The 20,015-nt window shown below is 34.9% G+C and overlaps 1 protein-coding gene across 3 annotated transcripts in view; it reads left to right on the top strand.

Annotated features, from left to right (window-relative positions):
• The window catches only part of DPH6 (diphthamine biosynthesis 6), a 224,355-nt gene that overhangs the window by 51,279 nt on the left and 153,061 nt on the right, over positions 1 to 20,015 (top strand). For 2 of the 3 annotated variants that reach the window (XR_014024612.1, XM_081313793.1), the window contains exons 6-8: positions 6,162 to 6,223; positions 14,597 to 14,691; positions 16,976 to 17,067. Coding sequence is in view for 2 of the 3 variants with exons in the window: in XM_081313793.1 (XP_081169919.1) it covers positions 6,162 to 6,223; positions 14,597 to 14,691; positions 16,976 to 17,067 (249 nt within the window). In the remaining variant the exon portion in view is untranslated. The remainder of the gene's footprint in view (positions 1 to 6,161; positions 6,224 to 14,596; positions 14,692 to 16,975; positions 17,068 to 20,015) is intronic. The other variant, XM_081313794.1, reaches the window with a different exon arrangement.

Genomic DNA, 20,015 nt, shown 5'->3' with positions numbered 1-20,015 from the left:
TCTACCTGCAGTTTCTCTTCAAGGTTACTTAGTTCAACTTAAGGCAATGATTTTTATAACAAACCTAAACTGAAAAATGAATCTAGGCCTACAACATGTGTATTCATTATTATTATCTACCGTATAGGGAATTTGGTCAGGGAATAGTATTTACCACTTAAAACAAGATTATCAAGTAGCCAACTGCAATTTTTCAAGATCCTAATTCAAAATGCTGAGAAGTTTCAAGTCATTCCTCAGAATTATATATTATATATTCTCCCTAATCAGTCATAGGAGATGAAATAAGCATTGTACAGCTTATAAGTACTGTAAAAATGGCTTGAGTGTGAAATACTTCAGTCACTTCTAGAACAGATTTTCCACCTATTACTCAGGTGAGCTGTTGCTTGTCATCTTCAGTTACTGCAGTTGGACTCGGCATTCAGAAAGCAAATACATACTTTTGTTGCCTCACTCTCTGAGCATAAAGATATCATCAAAAGGTTGGAAAAATGTCCAGTGCCTTTGGCTTTTGCTGACATGATTCAACCTCTGAGAAGACTGTAAGAGAATATTGACAGATTGTCTCTGTGTCTGTCTCTGTACATGAGAATCTTTTTTCAGCTCTCTTTGGAATAAAATACTGTAATAATGAAGAGGAAATACCTGATATGAGTACTTCCAGAGGAATTATAATTGTGATTTTAGTTTGTAAACTTTGGGTTCTTCAGATTTCTGGATAATGTATGTAGGGTTGAAATCACTCTCCATAGCTTTATTTTGCTATAATGAAACCAATTTAAATTTGATTCTAATCATGGAATATATAAGTTAACTTTTCAGGACTTGTTTTCACAAAGCATCCAGAGCACTAAGATTTTTAAAATACAAATTATCTTAGTGGTCCCACTAAAGAGCTTTGTTAAATTATTGGCATGGTTCAGCTTTGATTTGATCAATTCAATCTAAACTGGGGTGGAGGTTGCTTTTATTTAATTAAAGAGAAAAAGCAGATAAGAGAAAAAACTTTATTTAATATAAATCTTGAATGAATACAAAGAGAAAATTTTATGCAAAAGTTTCAGTAAAGGTATTACGATATCTCATAATCATCCTTACATAGGTTGTATATGAAAGTAGCTTGTTCATAAGTTACAAGTAACACCAGGTCTTCAGTCCATTGAATAACTGGGGTACAGAGGTGTGATGGCTCAGTGGTTTAATGATGTTAGAAATGGACTTTGCTCCAGAGGTTTGACTCTTACCATTGCATGGCTTCTGTCACTCGCTTCAGCTTCTGCCCACCTAGCAGTTTGAAAGCATGTCCTATGCAAGTAGATAAATAAGTATCACTTCAGTGGGAAGATGATCCAGTGCTTCATGTAGATGTGTCACCCTTTGTTTCGACTGGAAGGAATAGCGAGTCACAAGCCATCAGCATTTACAAACTCTAGGTTGTGTGTTGAGTACCAAACAAACCACAAGTGCCAGGACAAATTTTTTTCATCAAAATGTGTTGAGTACCAAATTCGATGAGTTTCAAAGCAATTGAGTACCAAGGTATCACTGTACTAACAGGTGTATGAACTAACTGATTTTTTTTATCAATGATGCTGTTAGAAGATAGTAAAACATTCCAATTAAAATATTTATCAGAATCTAGATTTTTAGACTTTACTATATAAATATGATTTCAGACTCATTATACAACTTGTACCAGCACACACTAACTTTGCATTAAAATTCCAGAGCACAGAAGTTGTGAAGCTAATCCAGTTCATTTTATTTGGTGTTATTAAAAGCCTCTCAGGATGCTTTTCCTATCATTTGTTAGAGTATTCCCCAAGAAATAAAGCATTGGTTGCTTTCTTGACAGTAGATATTAATTGACTGATATAATTCAGTCAGAGAATTGAAAAATGCACTAAAAATAATGGGGCATAACATGCTAGGGTTAATATTTATTCATAGATGATGCAATTAAATAAAATAGGCATTAACTTCAAGGTCAGCCTCTAAAGTAATAAAACTGAATATTTTAATTGAATCATAATTGCTTCCTCTAGATACATGCAAGTGAAGTAAAATAGATGTCAGAACAGCAAATTATGATTCTTCCTCCTAATTAATTTCTTAATTCTTCGTGGCGTTTCCTACAGCTTGGGCTTGTTGTAGGTTTATTCACCCATCCAGGTTTTCTTTTCCTTATCCCAAGTGATTTTACATTTGGAAAATGGAATGTGATCTTGGTATTAAGATCCTGATTAAGAGAATATCGTCTGTATTTTATCAAATTGTCAATAATTGTTCATAGATCTTTTTGGAAACACAAGTTTACAACAGTTGGGCAGAGAGAACAAAATTAAACTTTTATGTTTGAATAAATATCATTTAAATGACACAGTATCCAATAGCAGTGCTATGTGTTGTTCGTAGACTTTGGTCTGCAAATAATATCATCTCCCAACAAATTTGTTTTAGAAGAGAATGGTAAAAATACAATATAATCTGAAATTAATACCATAGAAGGGGAAAAATGAAAGGATATCCTTGAAGCTTATCAAAGAATGAGAAAAGATATAGGAAGGTAGAACAGACTGTTGCTAAGTACCAAAAGTGGCAACAAAACAAAAGGAAGTTTTGATTCCGTACGCTACTTATAAATGCTCCAAAAATGTTTGCCTTTTTGCTATTAAAAGAAATAAACACTGAATAAAGAAATATGTGTTTTGGAATATTCATTGTAGAAGAAGTGGGCAGATGCTTCAACCCTGTGAATATCAAGTGTAGGTTTAGACTGCAACCTTATAATTGGGATTGGAAATCTGGAACATTCCCCAAATAACTGGACTCCATTTCTCATTAGCCCAACCAAGCTGATTAATGGCATTTAAAATCCAGCACATCTGGAAGCTCAGAGTTTATCTAGAATGTATTGCAATACAAGTCCTACAAGCAAAATGAGCTATGTTTTCAGCAGTAAAAATGGTGCATATAATTTATATTTGCTTTTTATGAGAATTCGTATCAATCTTATCCTTGAAAAACAAATAGGTTTAGGGAAATAAGTTTTAATACTTTTCCCAATGCTGTGAGAGGTCTTTCATTGTGTAGACTAGAGTCTGATCAAGATTTTCTGATGCTGCTACAGTATGTAACAAAAGATATTCATATGAATTTCATCCACTTGCATAGTATTATGTCTAGCTTGGGCCTAGGAAAGTGTTCAAGAAATTATTGGGCAAAGCAAAATAAATCATTCTCAAGAATTGACATATGGATTTCTAAAAATCTCACAAATAAAATCTCAGAAGTTTATATTGTTACCAAATCATTCTTAGATCAACTATCCAAATGTTAATATTCAGAAAAAAAGATTCTGAAATATATCTGAAGAATGAATGATTCTATTTTACAGAAAGAGATGATTGTAAAGGATTGTAAAAGGAAATAAAATATTTTAACAATAATTTGGACAGATTAACTGTCTATTTTATTTTATTGATAAGGTCATAAGACTACTGACTGGGATTTCAGCAAAGAGGTTATGAAATATTATTTCATACAATAATACTGTCTAGAGAAAAAGAAATCCCAGGGAAAGATGTAAAATATACTGAATGAAATTAGAAGTAGAGAGACTAAACTGCAAAATGCACCAAATTTACACCAAATTAAATTGCTACGTAAGCAACTGTCTGTGTTAACAGTCCGTGAAATCGAAATGAAACTGAATTACCGGTATGTGAATTTGCAATTTGCAAATATACCAGGAAGATGATTGACATATAAGCTGGGAAAAGAAAATGATAGAGAAAATTCAAGAAGCTGTATTGCAAGTTCTGAAAGAAACAGGAAGTGCATGTAGTCCTTGACTTACAACAGTTCATTTTGTAACTGTTCAAAGTTACAATGGTACTGAAAAAAGAGACTTATGACCGTTTTTCCCCTTGGTGACCTGATCAAAATTCAGATGCTTGGCAACTGGTTCATATTTATGATACCAGGTGTCATGCAAACAGCTTATGAAAAAAAAAATAGAGGATTATCTGCAAAACAATACTTACTAAGCTCTCAGAAGCTCAGAAGCAATTTATAAATGAACCAATAACTGCCTTTGAAATATCAGAAGTGATTAAAAAAACTTAAAATTGGTAAATCTCCGGGTCCAGATGGTCTCACAAAGCCAGCATTATAAATAATTTGAGGATCGACTCCTACAGCTACTAAGGGATATAATGAATTGTGTGCTACAGGGAGGATAGTTTCCACAAACTTGGAAAGAAACTAATATTGTGTTATTCCCAAAGGAAGGTCAAGATGTTCTGAAGATAAAAAATTATAGACCAATTTCATTACTAAACAATAGACTACAAACATTTCACTGCAATACTGGAAGAAAGACTGAAGAAATGTCTATAGTCCTACATTCACGAAGATCAATCTAGCTTTTTGCCCAAAGACAGCTGAGAGAAAATGTGAGATTTGTTTTGAATGTTACTGAATAGTTGTAATTTCATATCAGTTCTAATATTCCAGAATGTGGAGAAAGCTTTTGATAAGTTAGAACTTTATGGTTAAAGTTGTGGAAGGCATAAATTTTGGAGAGAAATTTATCCAAGGGTTTAAAGCAACATCATCACAGCAAGCAAAGATTATCATTAATGGAGATTTAACTAAACCATGTGAAACTCAAATGGTTACAAGATAAGGATGTCCTCTATATCAGCTGTTTATATTAGTTTTGGAAGTTTTAAATAGAGTTATCAGATAGAGGATGAGAAAATAGTAGGCATAAAAATAAAAAAAAGTTTATAAATTGAGAGCTTTCGCTGACAACTTGTTTATGCAAGACCCCAAAACTGGCATGGAACACTTGATGAAGAAGCTAAATGACTTTGGAGCTTTAGCTGGCTTCAAAATAAACAGAAGATGAAAATACTTGTTAAGAATATGACTTCTTAAGATTATGAAATAATGATAAAGTCAGGTGGAGAAAAAGGCTAAATACCTTGGGTTTACATCGACAAATACGAACTTCAAACAATTTTGTACCTGTATTAATTATGTACCTGTATTAAAAAAAACTGATTAATATAGGATAATTTGCAATTATCCCTGTTGGGTAGAAACTCTGTAATTAAGATAAGTGTCTTACCAATGATGTTATTTTATTTCTACCAAAATTGACAACCACACCCCATTTAAACAATGGCAAAATTCATATGGCAAGTGGGGGGGGAAACCGAGAATTAGATACAAATTACTGCAAGATGCCAAAGAATGAGGAGATTTAGGTTTACCAGGTTTGAAATTGTACTTTGATGCTGGCTGCTTGGTCTGGATGAAAGAAGGAATGACTGCAAAACAACAGATGATTCGAATTAGAGAGACATGAAATAAGATGGATGATACTCCTGCTTATAGTATGATAAGGTTGATTTAAGAATTCTTTTGTTAGATGTGCCATACTAAGGATTTGGGATAAATGTAAAATGAGATTTTCTATAACAGTAACTATTTGGGGATCACCTCAGGAAGCTTTTTTCAAAAAAGAAACGATGGTGTCCCCAGATTGGTGGACTTATGGTCAAATAATAACTCATTGTGAACTTACTCTTTTGTCTAAAGAAGAGTTGGAGTCAGAAGGAACTCTCATTGTCGTCCACTGGTTAATTGTCATAATCCAAGTTCAATAAAATTATATTATAAAAAATAAAAGAAATGGCTGGACTAAGAAGCGAAATAGCTTAAGTCATAATAGTAAATTTATCAATGTTCCAACATGGCCTTAGAAAGCTGCATAGGGTGATATATTTAATATATACTGTAGAGTTGTTAAGTTCAGTTGAATGTTTCATTATCATAATATGTATAGTATAATTTGCTTTCTATTTTATAATATTTATTTCAAAGCAAGCACTAAAACAATATACTTTCCACTTGGTGCACAGGGCGAAGGAAATGAACTTATTTTTGCCCAAGATAAAAATCAGCAGTTCAAAGAAAGTAAGAGAGTATGTTCTGGATAAGAACAACTTTGTTTCCTCAAAGTTATTTTTGATAAACAGGAATTGGGTGGTTTTTTTAATAGTTTCTTTTAAAATGTTAAAAAAAGAGTAAACTGTAACATCCAAACAGTACTTTGTTTTCTAAAATACATTTAAACCTTTTGACAGGTTTAGATCCAGATAAACATCTAGGAAAAACATTGGATGAAATGGAACCTTGTCTTTTGAAAGTAAGTATTATTGAAAGTATATATTAAATACATGGCGCTTCAAAATACATGGCGCTTCAAACTAGTCACACTTCATTCCTAAAGAATGTAAGTTTAGAAAGAAAACATTAGATCATAATTTAGCAAACTGAATTTTCCTAATCAACAAATTACATATGTTCTATTTCTTTGAGAACAATTGATTAAAAATAAGGTTTAGATTAATCCTTAAGATTAATTGATTGATTGATTATGTGCCATCAAGTCAGTGTCATTTCTTAACAATCTCATAGATTTTCCCCAGCAATCGTGCTTAAAAGAGACCTACTGAAGTTAATAAAGCTTTAATTAGTAAAGCATGATGGTAGGATGTTGTTTTCATATTCTTAATGTGGCAATGTTTGGGTGGAGCTTACTATTTTTCTTTATAATGGGAAACAATTCTAAAAGGAAAGCATAAATTGGAAAGAATTGCCAAGAATTGAGTTGGACTCGAGGGAACTTTTTACGTAACCTTTTAGTGAGAAAATAGTAGGGCTCCACATACTTCTGGAATGATTTGGAAGAAACGTTTCAGACATCATTCAAGTGCAGCCTGCTGTATTCATTGAAATATTATTTCTGTAAAGCTTTTGCATAAGCCTGGAAAAAGATTCTTAGGCTTTATGGAGTTAACCCATTAAATGTAATATGTTCTTAAGACAGTTGCACCTTTTTTCAGGCATGACCTTGTGGGAAGATAAAGACTATCATGCGTTCTGGATTTGATCTGCCAAAATAACAAATACAAAAAGCACTATTTTTCAGGGATATGAATTTTCAGAATACAAACTTGACTACATGAAATATCAAGCTCATTTCTTGAATCTGTCAATCATTGCCATGAGTTGATTCTACTTCCGAGCCCTTAAAATTTTATTATTAGTAGATTTCTGAATACTGAAGGTTTTCTTTTATTGAGACAAAATTATTTAACTTTTAATATGTCCATTTAGTTTTTGATTTCATTTGTTTCCCCTGCATAGGCCAGTTTTTTAAACATATTTTAATCACTAACACATTTGAAAATGTTTCCTAAATATTCTGGGTAGAGGGAAGTCCAAAAAGTGTATTTTTTAAAAAAAAATGAGGGGGAGAAGAAGGGATTGTCTTAGAAATTTATTTATTTTTCTTTTCCTGCATCTCTAAATCTCCATGAGTAAGATGTTCTTTGATAATATTAGCTTTGGATTTTTTTAAAAAAAATACTACTTTTCTTTAGAAATTTGCTTGAAAAATCTAGTTGCTAGAAATACTTCTAGTTGTCATTAGTTTTTTTGTGTATTTGTGGATTCTAACTTTTTTCTTCCTTCTTTAACTATGCTTACTTTATTCAAAAAAGTTAAAATATAAAACACCAAAACTATTTAAGGAAACAAAGAAAAAACACAAAAGAAATAAGACATTTAAAAAGTGCATTACAAAAAAACCTAATACATATACACATATTATCCCTCCTAGTTGAATACTGATTAATATAGTACAGCAATATTAGTTTCCCACCCCTGGCAAAACAGGCCCAAAGAATTTTTAAACTACAGCCATCCAGATGTCATGTTGGGTCTTTCCTAAGTGCTCCCATTCAAATCCATGGAGCAGTGCTGCCAAATAACCAGCTTTGGCAGCAAAATCAGCAGATGGTCAGCAAAAACTTCCTACCTATCAGGAGCCATTTTGAGGTGGCACCAGCACACTTTTTTATTCTTATACAGGTAGCCACAATTGGAACTGGCAACTTGGGTGTTAAGTGAAGCAGTTGATAAGTGAAACTGTGATTGTGGTTATGTATTTCAGCTTTCCTTTGCTTTACAGACCTGCAAAGGTCATAAATGTGAGGATTGGTCATAGTGTTACTTTTTCATCACCACTGTAATTACAAAGGATTGCTAAATGAGGCAGTTGTTAAACAAGGACTATGTATATAAGCATCTGTGGGCTTATATGTTGTAGTTATATTACAGGTAGTCATAATCATTTGTTTAGTGACCATTCAAAGTTACAAAGGCACTAAAAAGTGACTTATGAGAATTTTTCACACTTATAAACATTGCAATATTCTCATAGTAACATGATCAAAATCAGACGCTTGGTAACTGGCACGTGTTGATGATAGTTGCAGTGTCCTGTGCTTAGGTGATCACCTTTTGCGACCTTCTGAAAAGCAAAGGCAATGGGAAAGCTGATGTTCCCCATTGTTTTTAGTAACATAACAACCATGTCACTTAACTAAATAACTGCAGTGATTCACTTAACAACTACAGCAAGAAAAGTTGTAAAATGGGGTAAGACTCACTTAACAACTGTCTTGCTTAGCAGTGGAACTTTTGGGCTCAATTGTGGTGATAAGCTGAGGACTATCTGTGTATTCTTTTCAATGATTTGTCACTGGAACACTTTTATTACATGTATTACAGAAAGTTGTTGCACTGTCTTCACAAACCCACAAACATCCATCCATATGCAGAGATACAAAAACTAAGGTCAGATCTATGTGAGCTTTTAAAGTCACCTATTTTTGCAACCTTCTAAAGGTAGAAATATTTCTTTTTCCTCGTATTAGATTGCTTTCCATGCATTTTGTCATGGTTGAACCATGACGGTTGGAGGCCAAAACTACAGCAGTGTAAAAGAACATTGCTCAATAAATTCTTATTTTGGTTGGGTTTGTGTTTCCCAGTAAATGTCAGCATACATAAATATTTTACTAGATATTTAGCTAACTTTATATAACTTAGTGAAACTGAAGCATAAACACCAGCTGCAGAGAAAGTAAAGGCTATAGTTCTAAAAATATTTTCTTTAAATTCTGTCAGGGGGTGGTTTGTGTGTGTGAGAGAGAGAGATTGTGAGGGAGAGAGATAGCAGTATAAAAAAGAAATTAGCTAAATGCTTTTTAAGAGATTTGTCATAGGCAAGATCTAATTGCTCAGTTTCTTAATCCCCTCTTTATTGAACACAATATAATCCAAATAATTACATACAAACTTGCGTATTCCTGTCTTCAGTTTTTTGATAACTTGAATCTAGAAAATTCTAGATGACCAAACTTTATCTGAAGTCTAACACCTGCCTTTAAGAAGGAAAATTGAGAAACTTCTAAGGACAGTGTTCACAATGTTAAACTACTATGCTGCTGTCTGTAGCCTTCTTTGATTATTATTTAGAACAGTGTTTCCCGTATGTGTCACATTTCAAATATATGGACTTCAACTCTCAGAATTCCCCAGCCACAGTTGCCATGGCTGAGAATTTTGGAGAATGAAGTAGGTGCATCGGCTATTGAGAATCTATACATTTTGGATTCAGCTATATTTTATAGCTTCCCTTTCCTAGGGGAAAATTGGTAGATCCATGTTTAACCAGTACTCACGTTATCTTCTGATTATGAAGGCCCTTAAATAATTTGAGTCTGACAAATATAAAGCTTCTAGTCTTTTGCTGCCTTCCAGATTACCAGTTGTATTTCATTGTTTGATAGATAACGTAACATCAAGTTACTTTTGACTCCTGGTGGTTAATATTCACATCATGTTAAACCCATTAATATTTGCACTGAGTCATATTCAATTTTAGATGTTCCTTTTTTATCCGTTGTGGTTGTACAAAAAAGACTGCAGGCTATTGTAGTTTCTCACACTTTTTCCATAACAGATTATTTATATGCCTGATTATTAATAAGCATATAAAAAGTTTTATTTTTTCTGAGATTCTTCTAATAATAGCCAGAGCATGCCATTATTCTTTAAGGCAAGGTTCCCCAACCTTTCCAGCTGTGTGTGGAAGAGAAGGGATGGTTCCATGTGAGCAGCCGGCAAGCGAACATGTGCAAACATGTAAATGGAACATGCGCACACGCATTCGCCTGCCTCTTGCACAACTGGGAATGTGCATGCTCACCTGCCACTTCCACAACCCAGTTCTGAATGGCTCACAGCCCAGTAATGGGCCGCCACCCGATGGTCCGGAACTCCTGCCTTAAGACTTAGGTGCATTCACACACACACAATTTTTTTAAAATAATAATAATAATGAATTCTTGGACAAATAATTGTGTCCTAGTTATAATGGGATATATTAAAACTGTTTATAATCTATTTTTGCACACATACACAAACATGCACACCATGCTTTCTTTTGACAAGGCTGACTCTGTTCTCATCTGGCATGTCCGAGACTGGAAGCTATTGCTTTTGTTTTAGAACAGGGGTGTCAAACTCAATTTCATTGAGGGCCGCATCAGCATTGCGGTTGCCCTCAGGGGGCCGGGTAGGTGTGGCCAGGGTGGGCATGGCCTACTGGGTGGGCATGGCTAGAGTGCATATGGCCTACTGGGTGGGCATGGCCAGCTCTACATCGTTCGCATCAAGGATGCCTATGGGGGCCTGGGCAGGAGTGGGACAGATCTGAGGGTCTCTGGCAGAAGGAGGGTCTCTGGGCCAGGGCCAAGGCAGTGGGGGCCGTTCCCTCACTGTTTCCTGGATGGCTTCGTGGGCCACATGAAACCACTTCGCGGGCCGGATCCGGCCCCTGGGCCTTGTGTTTGACATGTCTGTTTTAGAATGACCTTGAACTGTGGTCAGAATGTTAACTATAGTATCTTGCATTGCTTAATAGAAGAAGAACAACCAGCCTCTTTTGCAGGTCAAAAGTTTCTAGTTCCTTTCCTGATCGGTTACTGGAGATTTGTCTGGAGTTCAAATAGTTCATTCAACCTACCTTCCGAAGCAGGCACATTTTATTGTATGGGCATGTTGCCTGCAGTAAATTGGGAAGATGTTCCAGCAACAAGAAGCTAAGATATTCCACTCCAAGCCGTTATAACACCAGTAGGAACTCTAAAGAATTTGATCTTGATGTCCAGGAAAGATTTGTGGCACCAAAAAGGCATTATTAGAACAAATAATTTTAGGAAACTTGTAAATATATTTTTTTCTTATTGGGAAGTGCTTATTGGATGCTCCAGTAAGGAAGAACAATCATATATTTTGTTCCAAATAAAGCTCTAATTTGTAGCCACTTTTCCCTGACGTGGTTTCCATTTCCAGCAGCTTTCCAAGAGTAATTTTGAAAGGGGGAAGAATAAGTTGTTTTAACTAACAGTTTTGTAAGTTGGCATTGTTGCTGTATCAGCATTAATTATTCTTGATGGATTTGTCCTGCAAGAACTTTACAGCAGCTTCTGACAGGTGGAGCTATACTTTTTGCCAGCAGCATAAACTTTGGAAGTGAACGCTTGATTAAAAGAATGTTTGGTTATTTTTAGACAAAGAAATTTAGACAAAGGGATATTTGCTCATTGAAAGGAAAATGTCTGATAACTCAGAACCTGCAAAGATAATTTGATCTACGTTTGAATACAAATACATATATACTTATATATATTCGGCTAGCCATCCAAAATGTGTAAATAGACATGATTCTATTATATGACAGATAATATATTCATTTGAGCTATATATACATTTTTCTGAAATAAAATATTGAAGGAGGAAAAAAATGAAAAGTTTCTTAAATATTCCTTAAATCAGACTGTTTGATTAAAATCAAATACAAGAATTAAGTTTGGATGTATTTTTTCTTTCAATTAAATGTTCTGGACTTTGTACAGTTTAGAATTCACTACTCTCTCAGTCACCTTAACCAGCAATAGAAGGCAGGATACTGGCCTATAATTTCCCATTTTTGAGGAATGCAGGGCAGGCTTCTAAAGCAGATCCATAATAATGCCCTATTATAAGCAAGGAAGCACCCTGATGTCTTTTAGAACAGGAGCCCTCAACCGCTGTTCTGTGGACCAGTACCGGGCTGCGGCATGCCAACAACCAGTCCGCACAAACAAACAAAGCCCCATTTGCAGGATACAGGCCACACACAAAACCACACACTTTCCGGTCCACAGAAAAACCTCTCTTCATGTATTTTTTTATTATTTTAATTCCATTTATATCCCGCCCTTCTCCGAAGACTCAGGGCGGCTTACAAGCTTAGCAGTAGCCTTCATTCTATGTATATGCCTGCTTATTAGGGCTTTCACACACACCCCAAGAGGCATTATTACAAAGTCAGCTTATTGCCCCCAACAATCTGGGTCCTCATTTTACCTACCTCGGAAGGATGGAAGGCTGAGTCAACCTTGAGCCTGGTGGGATGCGAACCTGCACTAATTGCAGGCAGCTGGTGTTACTTAAGGAGGCATTAGCCCACTGCTCCACCAAGGATCTCTTAACCTGTCCCTGGTGCCCAAAAGGTTGGGGACCTCTGTTTTAGAGAGGCATTTAAGTTAGCAACTATTTGGGCCTGGGCCTGGGCCCTGGCCTCAAGTGGGTGAAGGGTCCCATCTCTTGGTTGTGTTAACAACCATTAATTGTGACATCTTTCTTGGTTGCAGTATATTTTAATTTTTGTATATATGATGATAATTTGTTTCTTAATTTATTTTAAGATTGTTCATTGCCCACAGTCATTTGCTAAATCAGGCAGTCATACAAATTGAATAAACAAGCGAAGCTTTAGTTCTTTCCTGCCTAAGTTGTCGACTGTCTTAGGAATCAGAGGACAGGGGCAGAAATATTTGATTCCAATACGCAAAAAAGTCAGACCTATGAAATATTTCAAGTAGAAACTATTATTAATCCAGAAGTCATTTGCAACATACAGTGTAAGGACTGTGAGAAAGGAGTAAGACAAGCAGATAGAAGATTGGCATTATGCATCCACAAGCATCAACAGGCTGCCCGGAGATATGAATGAAAATTCATTAATTTCACAGGACATACTGGAGGTAAATTCAGTTCAGTGTCAGTTAGGAAGCTCTAAACATTTTAGATCAAACTAGGGCTAAGAATGCTACAGAATTCCTAGACGTTTGGCACACTGACATATTAGAAATAAACCCATTTATGAAGTACATATGGCCTTGTATTACATCCCAGATGTGAGTTTCTTGATATAAAATCTGGTGATGATATAGTGTCTAGCAATTAAATGTCTGTAAGAAAAAAATCAGACTCAAGAGACCACCAAGGACCCAACAAATAATCCTCTGATGGCTTTCCATTGGTCATTTGTATTAGCTCTCCCTTAATAATATTTGTACGCCACTTCAGTCAGCTAGTCCTTTGTTGATGTTAGCACTGTCAAGAAATTATCTGAAGACTATAAAATATAAATATATATACTAATATAATATACTGCTAAGCTTGTAAGCCGCCCTGAGTCTTCGGAGAAGGGCGGGATATAAATGGAATTTAAAAAAAGATTAGCTTTGATAGAAAGACAGGATGCATATCAAACAGCTCAAATTGGCCAGTTTCCCATTTTCTGTATTATTGTTGAACCATCAGTAAATTTGGGGATTACCATTCATATTTTATGCAATAATTGTTATCTGAACATTATGTGAGTTTTTTTTTCTCACTTTTGTATCTGTGTTCTGCCTAGTCCAGTGTATCTGGGTTCTTGATCTGGTGGAGAACTATATTTGAACTAATATAGATGAATTGTGTGTTAAATAAGTATTTGCTCAAGTTGATGGCAGTAGCCTATTGGTAGCACGGTAAAGATCAAGAGTTCTAGAGATCTATGATTGAGACAGGATATTGTATAAACTCTTTAAAGTGAATAAATGGGGCTGCAACAGTTCCTATAATTTTCTGACATCTTTGTGACCTCACACCCAACTTGCTTGCCTGGTGTAGAAATAACAGCATCTTGAAAGAACAGTACTTACTTGCCACTCTTCAGCTGAAAATATTTATCATATCTAGATGAGAATTGAATTGAAAATAGAACCAGCATCCAGTCTTAGGAACAGTATAAGCTGCCATCCTATGCTTGTCTCATTGACTTGATTAAGTCTCATTTATCAAAAGAGGGATTACCTTTTCAATAAGAATATGTACATTTCAGTCATACAAACTCTGTACTGTTAGCAGTGTAATACAGCTTTCAGTACTGCACATTCTTGCATATTTCTCATTTTATTTTTCACAACCCTTGCCTCTGGAATGAAGTTCCTCCTGAAATCCAGAGGACTCATACCCCCCACCCACCCCAATCCCTGATACTGCTCAAGAGGTTCTTAAAACCTGGCTGTTCTCCCAGGCCTTTGTTTAGAGTTCCTTGCAAATTTTGTTGGTATATCTTTTTAATGCTGAAACTGCATTTGGTTTGTGCTGTTAGCTAGACTTGCCAGTTTTTTCTTTATTCTGTCCCTTATCTGTTGATTTTGTCTTTTTGAATTGTATTGTATTGCATTGTATTCCTTCGATGTATTGTGGGTAAATTGAGTTCATTTAAATTCAGTTTATAAGAACCCTTTGTACTATTCCTCAAAGCATTTTGTTTCTTTTTCAGCTTTCTCAGAAGTATGGAGTCCATATCTGTGGAGAAGGGGGAGAATATGAAACATTCACATTGGATTGCCCTCTGTTTAAGAAGAAAATCGTTGTGTAAGGACCCATGTCTTCTCTTTTCTTTAAATGTTAGCACTGGGACCATACTAATATTTAGCTTTAGGCCACTTTTCTTGGCAGCAGCAAAACATGTCCTCTACGTTCACAAATACCCACTTTGTTTAACACTGGCAAAGCCCTCCACTAACCTAAATCAATGCCTGAGAAGATGGGGCCTTCATAGAAAGCTATAAACTTTTTAGACATTTGCACTTTCGTTTACTTGCTGATTATGGCCTGCAGTAAAACTGGTACCTACACACTGACACTTTTATCCTTTCATGAAGTGGGAATTGCCAGTAATATTTATCTTTCATTACAGCTACATTTGATAAACTGCCACATCAGTAGCCTGTAGGTTCCATTAACTCTATTTCCCTTTTCTTTCTCATTCTCCCTCCTGCCCTCCCCCCCCTTTTTTACCATTTTAACATTAGCAAGTTAGAATGACAATGCTAAACATTTTGTTTGAATTTCTGAGGGATACTTTAGAATGCTAATGTTTTGAACCTTTCCAGTTTGCCCCAAGTTATTTTTTTCTATATATATTTTTAAATGTATGTATAGACATATGGAGAATTTATTATAACTATGTAGATTTGTCAGTATAATTATGGCAAAGAAGTTAGAGTGCATGTACTGTATTAAGGAAAATATTTCGATGAAACCCCTTTCATCTGAATTTATAGGGTAGCTGGTTTATCCCGTGTTCAGATCAATGAAGAAGGATCATTTGGTTATAGACCTCAAATGCCCCACTCGGGAGTAACCCCAGGTAGATACAGTTTGATAAAATTATCTGAGAAGTAGAGTATTTCAAGAAGAAAATTACACTCCTAATAAATGTAGGAAATGTTTCTGACTGAAAGCATCCACTGCACTGTCTCATAAATAATATACGTAAATATATAATCTTACTCTGAAGATACATAGAAAGAGCCAGCAACCTTCTCAAACCTGATAATTTCCAGGTGTGTTGGATTATATTTATTTGTTAAATTTATTTATTTATTTTACTTCTAATGCCAACCAGTACAGTCGTAAATACATTGTTTGGCAATTAGGAAATGTATATTCCAGCTTATGTGGAGGTCACCAAGTTGGGAAAAGTTGAGCTTTAAAAGATGTTATCTCCCCAAATCTTTTTGTTAGTTATGTTATGAATATTTTCAGATTTCCTAGGTTTCTCTCCATAAAGTTATTTTAGTATAATGATCCATTAGTTCTCATTTGAATCAAGACTTGAGTACAAATCCTTTGAGTTCAGCTTCACTTCTGTTTTATTCCAAATGAATAAAGGATGTGATCCATTTGTTTTTCAAGGAAGCCATTTAACATAATAGTGCTGAAATTCTTTAATGAGAACCTGCAGTGGGTATGAGCTGCCTTCTCAGGTAAGGCAGATATTTTCCATAAAGACATGGTTCTTTGTGGTGATTTCCAATACCTTTCCTTTGGACTCCCTTTCCTTTATGTTCCAAACAGAACTTCCATCTGTCTTGGACTGTATAAGTGGCACCCATTCACATTATTTGGAGCAAAGACTAGTCATTTGCATCTGTTACTTATTAAAACCGAACCCAATTCAGGCTGATTTAAATGTCATAAGTGGTAATATAGTTATTCATAAAGGAGAATATTTGCAGCTTAGGGTTGATACGAGGGGTCCTTGGTGCTCTCTGAGCTTGCTTGTTTTCTTGCAGACATTTCATTACCCAAAGTAGGTAACATCGTCAGTGCATCAGAACACTGATCATCACTGATGATGATGCTTCCTAGTTTGAGTAATGAAATGTCTGCAAGAAAACAAGCAAGCTCAGATAGCACCACGGTAGTATAATTCTATGATATATAGTTCTGATTATTTATTTTTGTTTTGTGTATGGAGATTCTTAATTATCCAGGTCATGATTGTCCCAAAGGTGCTTTTTCCAAAAGGCAACTAGACTTTCTTGTTGTTTTGTTCTTTGAAAATGTTTCCAGTGAGAAATGTTTTCAAAGAATATAAAGCCTTTGATTCCCTACTAGAAACATTTTCAAAGAAAGAAAACCAAGAAAGTCTTTGAAGAATATCAATCCTTCCATTCCCCAACAGTCAGTTAGAACTGAAAAAGCTTTTTGGATGAGAGGCAAAACATTTTCAAAGGAAAAAAACAACCCGAGAAAGTCCAGTTGGCTTTTGGAAAAAGTACCTGTGGGTTATATTTTTGTTTGTTTTGCTTTCAATATACAACAATACTATTTATTTTTTCCAATACATTTTTAAAATTTTGTGTTATAGGGACTCATCAGAAGTGGTTGTACATTCAGCAGATGCATTTGCCCCTGTGGCTTATCTCCGCCTAATGAAGTTGCATTTGGAAGATAAGGCAAGTCCAACATTCCAGTGGACTTTATTTTTATTTAGATTGTCATTTAGAATCTCAGGGAAGATGCCATATTTACTGGTAGGAAAATGATGGGTTTCTTTCTTCAAATAATTATTTATATATTGGGCCGAAGAAGTGTTCTTTTACATTTACTGAGATGATATCTGTAAACAAAATGAATTTGTTTGAAATACAAATGATTGAGAAATTGTTCTTGAAAAACAGGAATGTGTTTGAAGCAGAGCCATCATTTCAGAAGACTGACTGTTAGTTTTTGACTCTCTCTCTCTCTGTGTTCATGTGTTGATGTGTAATTTATATGTTTGAGATGTACAGACCAATGATATGTAGGAATATTTATTTTGAACAATAGTTGCTGATTAGAAAAAGAATATGATTTGTTCATAATTTTATTGCAAGTAGAGGAGCACGATGGCTCATCAGTTAAGGACACTGAGCTTCAAGACCCGAATGCTGTGCAATGGGTTGAGCTCTCATTATTTGCCCCAGCTGCTGCCCACCTAGCAGTTTGAAAGCATTTAAATGCAAGTAGATAAATAGGTACCACTTTGATGGGAAGATAACAGCATTCTGTGTACCTCGGTGTATGGCCACATGACCACGGAAATGTCTTTGGACAACGCTGGCTCTCTAGGGTAAGAATTGGAGATGAGCACTGTCCCCTAGAGTTGGAAATGATTGGACAGGGGAAACCTTTATCTTTTAGTGTAAGTAGCATAATAGTGAAATGACAGAATCAACTCACCAATCTCTCTTGAACAGAATTGTAGAGAATATAGAAGATAGCCTTGTTATAGCCATAAAGACAACTTGCTTATGAGAAGGAAAATACAATTTTAGGTCAAGTAATCCTAGCCCACCTCTTGCTTTAGAATCTTGCAGCAATTTATATTTAATTCTTGTTTTTTATTTTGCCATACAGATAGTTCTCAACTTACAACCATAATTGTGACTAGAATTTCTTGCGCTAAGCAACATGGTTGTTTTACAACCGTTTTTGTCTTGTTGTTAAACAAATCACTTCAATATTAAGTTAATCATGTGGTCATTAAACAACTCCAGCTTTCCCCATTGGCTTTTCTTGTCAGAAGATGGCTGAGAAGGTTGCAAATGGCAATCACCTGACCCTGGGACAGTGCAACCATCCTAAAATACATGCTGATTCACAAATGCCCGAATATTAGTCACATGGCTGTGGGGATGCCACAATGGTCATGTGAAGATCAATCATAAGTCACTTTTTTCAATGCCATTGTAACTTCAAGCAGTCATTATAGAAATCATTACAAGTCGAATATTTGTATACATTTAGAAATGTCTTTCTGTTATTGTTTAAACCAGTCACTATGACTGGTATTATCTGGAATAAAAATAACATCCTAGGTAAAGCATTTATTTTTATTACTGAAATTCTACCCAACAATGACAACTGAATGGTTAGTCCTCAACGTTGAAGTTATGACAAACCTGCCCCAAAGTACTTAAGACCCGATTTTGAAGTTCTGATGGTTGACACCCCCCACACACAGTCACATGACTGCATTTCTCTCACTCATCAAAAAAGTTGTAAAATTTGATTGGTCATGAGATGACCTGATTAACCAACATCACGATTTATGACCATAATGGGCAAGCTCATTGCTTTGTAAATTGCCTTCTATTAAATGAAATTTCACAGTTGGCTGTGACCAGTATAACAGTCATTCTGTGGTTGTAGCCATTATCTGAAAACTCCAAGTATGCTTACTGATCCCCAAACTTGTAGAGACTCTGACTTTCCGTGAATAATTTTCAATTCCATTGTGAGCTGCAAAACTTTAGGGGGCAATCTGAACCAGGAAAAACAAATAGTTATCATTGGAACTTTTCTTTGTGTTTGCCTCTAGCATTTGCTTTAAAATGCAGCTTCTTCATAGAAATGTTTTCTTTGTCCCAAGACCATGTTCCTCATTTTCAAATATACCCTTTTAGTACACACTCTACTCTGTTTGACAAGGATATTTTTTTTATCTGTGCAAAGCTTTAAAATATTACTTTGAGACTAAAAATTATGCTGGTCAACTATGTGAAGTGAAACCAAATAAGCTGAATAAGAACACTCCTGGAGAGAGGATAAAAAAATGGAAATATATTAATATTTCTTAGGGGCAGTGACTTTATTGCTCATGGCAAAGTTGATGCTAAAATGCTTCATACATCACTACAATGTGACAGGCTAGGGAAAATGAAAAACACAAAGCTTTACATAAATCAGGCAAAAATCTTATTAAAATGCATAATATTTTATATAAGAATCAAGATTTTACTTTTATCTATTCAGAAGCTCTTTCCCTCTCTTAGTAGATATTTAAGATTTTGTGAAAGACCCACAGTTTCAAGCTGTTTTATAGCAAATCATACTTCAAATTCATTGTAGACAAAGCTGTCACGTTCTTTAAAAACCAGCATTATGGAATTCTGATGTAGATTTTGGTGTATATAGTTAATGTCTTGTAGAATTAAGGAGAAAAATTGTTTATTTTGTGCTTTGATGGAATCATAGCAAAAACTATTATAATTTTCAGATTAATTTATTTTCTGTCAAGTTATGAATGAGTTCTATATTATTTATTCTATATACATTGAGTAAATTATTACCTTATAGACCCTACTTTTTAAGAATAAAATTATCTCTCCCCCCCGCCCAGGGTGGCCCTATTTAAGGGTTTGATCACTTAAGACTAAGAAGTTGGTCATGTTGACAAGAGGCACATTTCACCTTGTCTTGATTCTCTCTATTCTTCTAAAACAGGAATAAAAGTTTTTTAACTTATTAAAATGCATTAGCTCATTTTATGTAAAATATTCCATGCTTTCAAGCTAAGAACATGTTTTTTAAGCATGTTTAAGACAGTTCACTCATTGAAATTTAAGCAGACTTAATTGTGCACC

This window comes from Vipera berus, assembly GCF_964194415.1.
Source record: "Vipera berus genome assembly, chromosome: 1".
NCBI lineage: Eukaryota > Metazoa > Chordata > Lepidosauria > Squamata > Viperidae > Vipera > Vipera berus.
The sequence above is the reverse complement of the archived record's forward strand: the minus strand, read 5'-3'. Positions and strand labels throughout refer to the sequence as shown.